Source organism: Morone saxatilis, unplaced genomic scaffold (assembly GCF_004916995.1).
Source record: "Morone saxatilis isolate NCDOM2014 unplaced genomic scaffold, NCSU_SB_2.0 Contig2, whole genome shotgun sequence".
In the NCBI taxonomy this organism is placed as follows: Eukaryota; Metazoa; Chordata; class Actinopteri; family Moronidae; genus Morone; species Morone saxatilis.
The window spans coordinates 11,420,616-11,432,851 of record NW_023339762.1 but is presented as its reverse complement, the minus strand read 5'-3'; the positions used below and the strand labels follow the sequence as shown (position 1 = coordinate 11,432,851).

Sequence of the window (12,236 nt, the reverse complement as noted above, 5' to 3'; positions counted from 1 at the left end):
GATACGCCAACACTGCACCTCCCGAGCCCACTGAGAGAATGGTGAAGGATGACTTCATTCTGAAACCAGAATCACGTACCCACACTGCAAACCAGTTCGCAAAGCAGCGTGGGGCCGGGCATTTTGCTGGCATGGGTCCACTTGTCCCTTTAGACATAAAGGTCACGGCAAATCAATACAAAGTTATTCTGAGTGATCATTAAACACTTACATCCTGATAGGAGCCAATGCCCCCATCCACAGGGCATGATGGGTCACTGTATGGTTTGATGAGTATAAAATAATATGTATCACATGCTCTTGCCTTTGCAATAACCACATCTCCAATTGAACACCAAAACACCAAAAGAGGGAATATCTTGTGGAAGAATGGTATTACATCCCAGAGACTACAATGAATGCCAAAGCGCTCTAAAGCTGTTCTGGTCACACATGGTGTCCCAACACCTTACTAAGACACATTATGTTGGCTTTCCCGTCTTCACCCATCTGTACATCTATATCATGGACGACATCATTGTAAAAATTCAATAGTACTGCAGTATTGTATATACACCACACATCATGGTGCACTGTCTTAATGACTGACAAATTGTGCAAGTAACCAAAGCAATAACTGGTGCATACTGATCAATACCAACCATGATAACAAGGTGGTCTTGTAAAAAGCTAGTTACAAGCTTAAGAAAGAAAATGGCTGGTGAGGTTATGGTGCAAAAACGCTATTTGTAGCCTTTGGTCCATAGAGTAAAAGTGGCAAAAGGTGTGCTGCAGGTCCATACTAAATATAAAGTCTATCAAGACTCCTCTTTCCAGCTAAGATATTAGTTGCCACCCTGCATATAAACAATCTGTTCATGTAATAAATAGGATCCATTTTGTTTTACCTTTCATACATTATGTAGGAATTCATTTAAATTATTTTATCTCTGTAAAAGTGAATGTGAACATCTTGCTTACAAGATACAAGCTCAAAGAACAGCAGTGATTGCTGCCTTGTCTGTCTTTACCTCCAGTCACCAGTCCTACTTAACATCTTCTGTAAGATTTGAAGAGGAAAAACAAAACAAAAATATATAACAAAAGATACTCTAGGATGCTCTAGAAGTAATTTCATTAATCAAACTCTACACTCAAACAGAATGCAAGCAGTGATTAATGCAAATGACGCATACAGAAAAATCTAAAAAGAAAATCTGACTGCTACATACATCTGACTGATATTAGTACAAAAATAGATCTTTTCAGGGTTGCACCCCTTTCTGTATTATTGATATTGCTGGGATTTTTGCCTGCCCTAAATTTATCAGGATCAGCAAATCAAGCTTCCAATTTGGCCCATAGAATGGCCACTGATGAAAGTATTTTAATATTTATATATTTACAGTATTAGTGTGTCTGTGGCAAAATTCCAAGAAATGCTTTATTAGGTTCCTACTAAAACAATTATTATGAGGAGTCACAGAATATACAGTGGGTAGATTCATACTCATTGACTCATTTTCAGTCATTTTAAGTCATTTTCATGCCATGTGGAGCATAAAATCAGATCCCTGCCTATCAGTACTGCATTCTGCAATGTTTTTATTATATTATTTATTAATGATTTTAACCACTCCTCAGTGAACTGCCTCTAGTGAAGCGAGTTTGAGAGCATTTTCTACTCAATTATCTAGTTATCATTAAGGATATGACTTGTACACACTGTTCACATTGATAAAGGCTAATAATTAGTTAATTAATTAAATAATTTAGTAAGAAAGCAAAACCATACAAAAACAATTACATTTTTTAAAGTCCAGCCTCCACAGTGTCTGCCGTTGGACAAATTTAGCTAAAGACCCCTGACCTACATAGATCAAAATGGGCAGGATAGTTCAACAGCTCACCCAACAAAACTACATTAACTGACCACATGGTGGTGCTAAAAAACAAATCTTCATTTTGATCAGTAACTGCTGGATTGTTACACAAAAATTCCTTGGATCACAACACATTTTTCTGTATAGGCCAAAGCGGGATGTCCCACCACTCTCAATTTTGTTAAAAAAAATAATAAATAAAAAAATAAAAAAAGTGTTCACAGCCTTCAGAGTTGATCCAATCTTCCAATCTTCTCCACATTTGGTACATGTCTGGACTGAGCCAGAAAAAGTTATGTAGATGGAATTTTGATACACTTCACTAAACTGTGCTGTATTGCTGTACAGAATTTGCACTTGGTTTTTAAATGGCACCTACTGTGTCATTTAAAAACCAACTACGGACCTCCCACTGAGAAGAAAAAACATTCTTATGTTTCTTACTTCTGTTATCCAAATTCTGTTTCTGCCTACCGTAGATATGATGATGACCAGGAACTCTTGTCCTTGGAACTCCTCCACAGAACCCACTTTGATGTCAGACAAGCCCACCTTACCCAGCAGCACTCGAATCTTTTCACACTGGAGAGTAATATGAAAAAATAACTGGGTGACAATATGCAAAGCCAGAAAATGTTGTCACAATTTAAGCTACCTTGTAATTGAATGTGAAATGACACTCATTTAGCTTCTTCCCCAGTCCACTAAGATGGAAAAAAAAAGAGATCACTCATGACTTGAGATGTGACTTACTTGTTTCTTGTAGGGGGCAATAATGCCAATGTCAGAGGCATCCAAGGGGTTGTACAGAGTCTTAGCCAGCTGACAGCAGTAGAGCATGACCTGTACAGCTTCCACTGGGTTGAACCATGATGGGTTGTTACCTTCCCTCATTTCTGTGCCCTAGGGCAGAGCAAAGTCTCTGGAATAAATATGGGTTCTCAATATCCCTGTGACTTGAAGTGACAGAAGTGTAATAAGGATTAGATTTTCAGACGTACCTAATAAACTCAGTGTAGGGTTACATTATACAAAATAGGTCTCATTCTACAGTAGATTAGAAATATATTTCTTACAATAGACCTTTTTCACAGCAGGCATTTTGACATGAAATAGTAGTTTACAGGTGTATGATACCAATTGATATATAATAATAATGATACCAATTATGGTTCTGTTCCATTTTGTGCTTTTCCAGTGAGCAAACATGTACAATAAGAGCACCTTGACTCTTTCTGACCTAAATGGAACAGAACCTTAAGTAGTATCATTGTAATACGTGTTTACCTTACTATTTCATGTCACAATGCCTGCTGTGAAAAGGTCTTATTTCTTCAGAAGTCTAAAGAAAACTCACCCTGACACCATGGAGGAGGAGTGGGAAGCCTTTTTTGGGCAGGGTTTTCCACTGGCAGAGAGAGTCTACTACAGCCCGGGGGGCTTTAAAAGACAGTTCGCCCTGGTAGAAGAGCTTGGAGGGCAACGTGAGCAGGGCCTCATGAGAACGGTAGTTATAGATCAGCTTAGTCACCTACAGTAAAGAGAGCAGCTTTATAATCATATACGAGTATCAACAATAGCACTGAAAAGAAAAGATTTGAATTAAATAGTTAAATATGCTACACATAGCATTAGCTGCCAGCTAGCATAGTATTTTGCTTGTGTTAATGATGCCCGCCTCCAAAAAAACACCTTTACTATTTTTATTGGTAAAAAAAAGGTTTTTTTGCAGTGCACCAACCAGCTTAGGGTTGTATCCCCAGTCCTGTCTGGAATACAGTGGGTTGGCCATCAGCCTCTCCAACAAAGACACCCCCAGGCCAAAGGCAGCGGCCAGCCTGGACTTCACTACTGGTCCCAACTGACAGGGGTCTCCAGCCAACACTATCTAAGCAGGCGAGGGGGAAAAAGTCATTATTAATCAATACACCTCAGGCAAATTCTCAGTTAATTAAGCTAATTGTGTTGTTTTAATCACCGTTTCCTTTATTATCTTTTTAAAACAAATTGTTTAACTGCTTAACCACGCATACAAAATTATGACAAATCAGTTAAGCTGCAAATTGGTATGAATTTGAGAGTAAGAACATAAACATAAAATAAGAGTGTTATTGCTTACCAATAACTGAAGTACATAGTCAGTGTGCTTGCGTTTGTACTGACCTGTCCATCTCGCTCTGATACAAGACTCAAGGGGATCAAGGACTCTGGTTCTGTAGCCTGGCCGGCTTCATCCAGAAACACGTGGGTAAAATGTCCCACTCTGAAGAAAAACAAATCCACAGTCAGTGAACTGATTTCCAAATAGCATATAGAAGTGAGGACAAAAGCAGCTCATTCAACTACATTTAAACTACAGCCCAGGCCTTACTGAAGTCCTATATTATGGAACATGCCAGCACTGGAGCAGGTGCTGACGACAATCCTGTGAAAAGAGGCATGACGGATGTCCTCTCCTGCCCTGGAGTACTGCCTCAGTACTTCTGGAATGGACTAAGAAAAAAAAAAACAGTCACATCAACATTGCATGTGCATTTTAGATGATAAAGCAATGTACTAAAGGTAGATTCAGATACAGCATTTTATCACAGCCTCATCTATTATATTTAAAAAAGATTACTGACAACCGTACCGCCCGACCAGGTGGCAAATGGCATCTGTACAGACCTTACTGCAGCCAGGAGAATGCATATTTTCCCTTTGATCATATACACTGTAAATTAGGTGTCTGTTTCCAAAAATAACTGCACAGTAATTTTTTTTTCCCCAGATGCTGTTGAGTACCTCTTCCTGCCTACAAGATGCGTTGACACGGGCCAAACTTGCAGCATGCAGGAAGCCACTGTGATGTAGGCGGACGCAGATGAGGTCAGCAGCACTGTTGGAAGGAGTACATACGAGCACCCGACTACTGGGCAGATGGTGGTAAACCTGGAGGTGGACAGACTTTTATGAAGTCACACAAGCAAGGGACCAAGAAAGGGAATGGCAGTAGGCTTGACAGTCATAAGATCTAATGCTGACACATTCACACTATGGCTTAATACCAGTTTGTTTTATAGATTGTTTTCAGTTTGTCCACAATGCAACACAAGACCCTTTTTTAAATGCATCACCTTAGACAGTATTTGTGAAGAACGTGTTGGATGAAGTTGTTTTAAAAAAAATACATTGTGTTGTTAGCGTAACTACTGTGTTAATTATTGTGGCCAAAAACACAAGAGTCTTTAAGTTAGGCACTGATTCATCACTACACATTGTCATTAATTTAAAGGGTTTCTTCATAGTTGGCCAGTTTGGAGCTACTCTTAGCCTTATAATGAATACAGCCCCCACTTATGAAGTACATTCTATAGCGTTTGTGGCGTATACCTGCAGTATGGCCTCTATGAGGGTGATGGTCTTTCCGGTGCCTGGAGGTCCAAATAGAACATAAGGAGTAGGCCGACACTCTCCTGCCAGGATCATCTTCACTGCCTCTCTTTGAGGGGGGTTCAGGTCCGGGTTAAAGAAGTGCCCTTTGCTGGGGATGGGTTTAGAGGGCAGTCTACCATCTAGAAGGGATTACAAATGTGTTCTCAATTTTATCTGATATGTACATACAAAACTTGTACCACAACCAAAATCTAATACCTGTTCCTTTAGTCTGTGTGGCCTTTGACTGCATGTTGATGAAAATGCTTGAAATCTCTTCATTTTCCATGGCTGCAGCCTGGTGTTCAGAGACAATTACACTTAATCAAAAGTAGACTTAGGGACATCAATGTCTTTTATTGTTCTTTCTGTCACCTTATTGTCCTCCATTGTTTGGTTTTGGTCAGGCTCATCTATCCACTTTCCTGCCCACTGAGGAGTCTGAAGAGTCACTGTAGAGGGGAAGAGAACTGCAGAACCACAAGAAAATGACAGCAATGTCAATTGTGAAAGGTTGTGTGAAGCTCCCAAGTATAAATAAAAAAAACAGACAAGTAAACCGAGACTTGTTAATATTTATATTGTTTAATATGTTGTGTGTGTCTGTGTGTAATTTAGAAAATAATTTAGCAGCAAACAACTATTTGCTATGTAAAGATACAATCGCCTAATGGTGTCACACTCCCTTTGCCTGTGTTACCATTTTTGATTTGTTTGCGTAGCTGGCCTGCTCCTTGTGCAGCTGAGTAGAGTGACTGAAACAGCTGTTTTTCTCATTTACGCTGGAGATTTAAGGATTTACCGTACATCGACCACACCAGAGCTGGTGGTTGTTGGAAAGACTGTGGAAAGACTAACAAATTTAGTTTTGGTGAGTTTTATTTTGCATCTTTCCCAGTGTTTTGGACTGAGAGGCTGGTGCTCTAGTGTGTCATCCAGTGGCAAGTGAATTTCATATATATAACCTTTAAATTGTGATTTTGTCTATAAAACAACTGTATAGACATCAAGAAATGTAATGCAACTTTTGGTTGTCAAAATTATTCAAGTAAAATGCAATGTTTAATTAATCCCTGGAGGCAATTCTATTTTCTCTTTCTCTCACTGTGGCAAACACAAAGGATGAGGTAAGATACAAACAGCACCCTCTGGAGCAAATTTTGTGTCACTGCGTGTCCTCCCACTGAATGATGTTTTCTCAATACAGTGAACTGCTGTGCTGATAACATACAGATCACCAGATATTCACTTTTGTTAAACTCTAAAATTTGATGATTACCAAATCATATTTATAAGGAATGTATTCACCTTGTTTTTCAACAATTTTTTATATAATTTCTAAATAGAATTTACAAATGTGTCTAGTGAACAGGAATTTCTAATCATTTATGCAACATCAATCTGTAGTACAATAACCTATGTAAGAAAGGCTTTCGCGATGAAACAATGGATTGGGACTTTTCATCAGTTCTGTGTTTGCAGTGGAACATTTTTCATCCTCGTGAATGTCACTGTGATACTTGCTTCCAAAAACATCGTGTACCTTCTATAGAGCACCGTATATTGCATGTGACTGTAGTTAAACAGTTTACTAGTATGAAAATGAGAAACTGCCCTCTATGTCTTAAATGCCAAGAGGCACACGCTGTAAAGACTTTTGAATAAGCAACCTCTACTTACTGTCCCCAAACTGTTTTGTCTGGTCCAGTGCATTGTGACACCGCCTCATGGTAATTCTGACAATGCAAGCATATACTTATATTACATCTTTGATACATTATTTTCAGGTGAAAAAGGAATGCTTTGAGTCTATGAAACCATAAATGCAATCTCTTTCCTAACCTGTTGTAACAGAACTCGACATCAAGTGGCTCGCCTAAGTAGCTGCGCTGAAACTCTGAGTTTACTCTCAAACTCACGTTCTCATCACTGATCTGTGAGGCAAAACAGAGTAGATGACATCTAAATTCAAAGAGCATGCATGTTTCATTATGCAGAAAATAAAAAATTAGTCGTAGTATCAAATATTTCCGTACCTCTGTGACATAACTAAAATACTCCATGACTACACCGTCACTCCGTGCTTTCTTCAGTACTATTCTGTCACCTGCAGAGCACATTTGTCAAAACTAATTTTGTGCAAAAATGTCCCAACATGATGATGAAGAAAGACACCTATGTTCTCCTCACCTATATAGAGACTGGGTCTGCCTTCAGCCAACCCAAGAACCTCTAGGTGCAGGTAAACCGCCCCTTTCCTGAGAAGGGCCCCGTTGATTGTGAATTCTCTCAGTTCCCTCTCTGCATGCAGCTCTTCCAGCCAGAGAAGGGCAGAGAAACGTGAATGCATGTTCAAAGGCGAAAGCACCTGAGTAAAAACAGCAGGAGGAGAAAGAGAATGTGATATTTCAGTTTATCCCTAAAGACAAATTGTATTTTTTTTCTTAAATAACGCATCTTTAATCGACACATTTATTGTACAGGTACCACTAATCAAACTCTTAATCTGGAACTTTAATTATGTTGTTCTACATGACCAGGTAAACTTCATCATGGGAATGCTCACCTCTCCCAGGCAGGGCTTAACTACCAGCACATCGTTATCGGCGTCCACACAGTCTCTGATGGCCTGGGGCAGGGGGTAGTTAGGCAGGAAGTTTGGCAACCGTCGCTTAGTGAGCCTACAGGTGGGAAAGTCAATCTCAAACAAGCGATGACCTAAATACTTCATTTTGTATAAAATATCCACCTTTGTCTTAGAGATGGCAAAATATTGCACATGTAAGTCAATAAAACTATGACATTAAAAAAAGCTGTCAATATGTATTGTTATTTTATATTAAGTTTAGGTTTGTGTTTTAGCCATTCTTCCAATTATTTTATTTAATCTAGAGCATGTAAATCAAAAATGGGTCATGATTCATTTCATTTGTAAGGATACTGACAACTGCAGAAAGACAATTGCAAGCTCCAGGCATACAAAAACAAAATAATTCATCAAGATCTATCCATTATTAATATTATATATTAGTATAAGTAAGCACAGAGCAAGTGGCATATCACTGTATCCATTCAATTGGTAGGAAATTCCTTTCAGATTTAGTGTTCTTCTTCAGGCAGTAATGGAATCAGTTTTTATACCTTGGTGTGTCTTTTGGAACAGAGACAGTGATCACGTGAGATGGCATTGTTGGGACCAGACGCGCATCAATGGGACTGTAGGGCTCAGAGGGCTGCAGCAGTTTCTCCTCTTCGCTGCCCACTGTGACCTCCAGGCGCCTCCCGATGGTGAAAGAGGAGAAGTGCAGCAACAACAGCTCAGCACAGGTTCCCAGGCTCCTGAGTGATTTCCCACATGAAATTTAGTTGTTCAGACAACATACTGACAAGAGCTCAACAGACACTCGACTTCAACACATAGAGCTTATTTTATATAGCAAGACAGCAGGCTGAGACATAGGTGGAGTCAGAAACTTTCCATTCTACATTCATCTTTTTGATCCATTACTCTTCCAACTGCTTCTGTTATTTACACTAGAGCTGCTACAACAGTCTTCAAAAACTTACTTTGCTTGGCAGGCTACTACAATGGATAGCCTCTCTCCTGGTGGAATAGCCACTTCTCTCTCCTCTCTCCTTACACCAGGGGAATGGATAGTCTCCTTCAGGACCATGCCATTTTCTTTGTCTACCCCTTTTGTATCACTGACTTGTTTTTCTGAAGTCTCAGAGCAGTTTTCTTGCAAAGGCTGTTTCTGTCTGAGTGATGTGGATCTGCTAACAGTAACCAGCGTGAACTGTTCTTTTGAGTCCCAGCCAGCAAAGTCACAGCACTCCAGTTTGTGGACAGCTGAACCTTTATTTCTGTTATGAAAGAAAGATGAAGATCTTACAGTATATTGTGCTACGATGCCAAGAGTTTTAATAAAGGACAATAACGACTACTAACCATAAGCACTATACTTATATATATTACAGAGGTGGTTTGCAGTTTTACACTCAAAGTTTTTGTTTTTTCCTTCTTTGGTCACTCACTGTATCCAGAGCACCAGCTCTCGTTTGTCCCCAATCATCAGATCTCCAAACTGGCCATAGTCTGTTACATCCAGCCCCCCTTTGTTTTCCAAAATGCTTGTGAGTTTTGCAAGAGGGAGAGGTTTGGCAAAAACATTCACACTGCAACAAGAACATCAACAAATATGGAAAATCACACTTTTGATGATAAAGATAGAGCTGAAATGATTGGTCAACATAATTAGTGAAAAAAAGAAAAGCTAAATATCAGATTTTAGCTTTAACAGTCATTTTATTTTGTCATACAGTTAACTGAAAACCTATTTTGGACCTTTGGTCGGACTGCACAAGACATCCTTATTTTTATCATAATTTTAACTGTCAGATTAATCAATAATAAAATGTTAGTAATAACTGGTTAGTACCTCTGATGGCAAGGCGCCATACACAGGGCCCTCCAACAGTAGAAGGACTGACTGCTCTCCACCATTACCAGGTTGACCAGGTGCCCTGGCAAAGGCTGGTAGTCAGCAGGCAGCAGCAGAGAGTCCAGGCTGAAGAACACACTGTCCTCCACCACTCCATTTTTACCATACACGCTACTCACATGTACCTGGAGATAGCAGATCAGTCAGAGGAGCGAAGAGGAATGAAAGACTATTCTAATATTACTAAATTGGTTTTAAAAAATCATGAATTGGCCTTTAAGCATTAACACTTATAAGTATAAAGTGTGAGGCCTTTTCAAAAGCAACTGAAAATACCGAAAAAAGGACTACATTGTTACGAGTGGGTATAGCTAATGATGCAATTACCTGGTCTAGGCGGCAGTAGCGTAAAGGGGCCACAGAATGAGCCTGGGTGGCCCACTGGGTAGCGTTGATAAAATATTTTGCTTGGACCCAGTCTCCTTTCATTGGCTCATAACCTCACAAAAAGGGAGAGAAAATAAACAAAGTGTGCCAACAGCCAACAGAGTTAACATCAGTCTTCAGCCAAGTGCTAGTAAATTATGGTGTGGCTATGAGTTTGTCTAATTTACTCTCAATTTGAGGGATACAAAAACATAAACTGTACAAATATATGTGGCTGTTAAATCAGTCAGAAGTGCTGGATAGTTCTGGGACTGATAGACCACTGTGGGTGCATACAGCGGAGTATGTTTATGCACAGCATCATGGGGTCAAGAGCCTGACCATTTTACTGTTTAAAGTACAGTGACTACTAGTACCTTCCCAAAGACTGCAGCGTGGGAAGTATGTGGTCTGGTTTATGTAGCCGCCATCTCCATCAAATGATGTGACTGTGCCAATGAGAGGCCGCAGCTGCATACTGTCAGCTTCTAGGGACGTCCTTCCTCCATCCTCCCAAGCATCTGCACTCTTCTCCACCTAAATGACAGGATTAATTGTTGCATGTCTGACAGCTCATCATGATGGCCCTATTTTCCTGACTGAATTGCTGTAAGCAGAGGGAACAAGTATTGGTTAAATCCACACATAGGCCACCTCTCAGTCTACACCAGGGGACAACAACCTCTGTGAAATTAAGTGCCATTTTTTAACGTTCTTGTAAATCAGTGAGCCATATCAACATTAAGACTGGCATTAAACACCACATCAAAATTGAAATCTCCAACAGATTTGTAATTGCATCCCATCCATTTAGGCGTCATGCACAGCCACATTTAAAAAACTAAAACTAATCAGGGCATTGCAACCGTATACACGAGCTCTACACAAGAAGGCTGCCATCCTCATGGGAAGTTGAAATCATCAAATCAGCCATGAGGTGCTTTAATAAAACAGGGAGGTTGCGAAAGAGCTAATTTGGCTGAGAAGGTACGTCAACATTTCCATAAAACTGTCTTTTTTCCGACTTATTGCTAGTGGGACATTGGTTAAGCTACAGTGTGCCAGTGGTGCCTTGGTCAACACCAACCTCTTTTGGGGGGGGTTTAAAAATAAGGCAAAAAAAGATACACCCACATTTGGATTCTAATATTATCCTATTCCACCAAACCAGAAGCCTCCCAATTTAACCGACACAGGGTAAATCTAAAGTGCACATTGTCTGTAACATACAAGCACATAATACTCACTCTCACAGCTTTCCACCCCCCTTGGGCACCATCTCGTACTGCTATGCAATTCACCAGGTCCCCTTCCTTCAGTGGCACCCCACCCAACACCTCTCCACTTGTGAAGTACACTGCATCGTCGATCATGCCATAGTCGAGGCACAGCTGGGTTACCACACTGCCCCGCAGGTGGCGAATGTCCTCCATGCCTGACCAGCAAGAGAAACGTGGAGCAAAAAACAACATGGCATCAAATATGTTGGTGGCTTTCAAGAGCGAATACGTTAAGGGACGTGATTTAACTTGGCTATAATTTGTGGGAATGTTGCATTCACCTGGTGTGGCAGAGAAAATGTCTTCTCCATCCCCCTCTACTGCCCTCCACAATGGAGAAACCAGCTTAGACAGCACACACCGCACAGCAGCAAGCATGTCCGCGAAACAGCCGAAGCAGGTAGCTAAAGGTAGAAAACAGAATAAAGACGTAAAAGTCTTGCTTGTGTAATGGCTAGTTGTTATACTGTGCTGGATAACACGCCCAACAAAACCAAAAATATCTAATTTAATTTAAAAAATAGAAGTGAAACCAAAGGGCGAAGTTCATCAACTACCTTAGCGCTAACGTTGACGCTCAATAGTTGATATTAGCTGGAACAAAAGCACCTGTTACCTCAGCTGGAACTTAACTTAGCGCAAAGGGAGACGTGTAGGTGAGGGTAACTGAACACATTATTCAACCAACAAAAGGAAATGTGACGGTATATTTTAATTACCGTTGTCAACACAAATATTAAACTAGCCGCAGTTCACGTGTTGGGGCCGGGACCCGCTGCGTCAGCTCGACTTCACACTTCCGCGGGGGGAGG

The 12,236-nt window shown here is 40.3% G+C and overlaps 1 protein-coding gene across 2 annotated transcripts in view; it reads right to left on the bottom strand.

Annotated features, from left to right (window-relative positions):
* The window catches only part of mov10l1 (Mov10 like RISC complex RNA helicase 1), a 15,425-nt gene extending 3,189 nt beyond the window's left edge, over nt 1-12,236 (bottom strand). Inside the window, exons 1-24 of one of the 2 annotated variants that reach the window (XM_035664420.1) lie at nt 12,144-12,236; nt 11,706-11,828; nt 11,392-11,579; nt 10,522-10,681; nt 10,106-10,218; nt 9,716-9,903; nt 9,312-9,452; nt 8,844-9,140; nt 8,418-8,615; nt 7,843-7,957; nt 7,467-7,644; nt 7,313-7,383; nt 7,119-7,210; nt 6,957-7,012; nt 5,652-5,746; nt 5,496-5,574; nt 5,235-5,416; nt 4,647-4,793; nt 4,234-4,355; nt 4,026-4,125; nt 3,604-3,750; nt 3,220-3,393; nt 2,616-2,765; nt 2,337-2,444 (exon numbers count right to left, since the gene is read on the bottom strand). In XM_035664420.1, the coding sequence (XP_035520313.1) occupies nt 2,337-2,444; nt 2,616-2,765; nt 3,220-3,393; nt 3,604-3,750; nt 4,026-4,125; nt 4,234-4,355; nt 4,647-4,793; nt 5,235-5,416; nt 5,496-5,574; nt 5,652-5,746; nt 6,957-7,012; nt 7,119-7,210; nt 7,313-7,383; nt 7,467-7,644; nt 7,843-7,957; nt 8,418-8,615; nt 8,844-9,140; nt 9,312-9,452; nt 9,716-9,903; nt 10,106-10,218; nt 10,522-10,681; nt 11,392-11,579; nt 11,706-11,802 (3,198 nt within the window). In that variant the 5' untranslated portion in view covers nt 11,803-11,828; nt 12,144-12,236. Of the gene's footprint in view, nt 1-2,336; nt 2,445-2,615; nt 2,766-3,219; nt 3,394-3,603; nt 3,751-4,025; nt 4,126-4,233; nt 4,356-4,646; nt 4,794-5,234; nt 5,417-5,495; nt 5,575-5,651; nt 5,747-6,956; nt 7,013-7,118; nt 7,211-7,312; nt 7,384-7,466; nt 7,645-7,842; nt 7,958-8,417; nt 8,616-8,843; nt 9,141-9,311; nt 9,453-9,715; nt 9,904-10,105; nt 10,219-10,521; nt 10,682-11,391; nt 11,580-11,705; nt 11,829-11,981 lie in introns of both variants that reach the window. The other variant, XM_035664421.1, reaches the window with a different exon arrangement.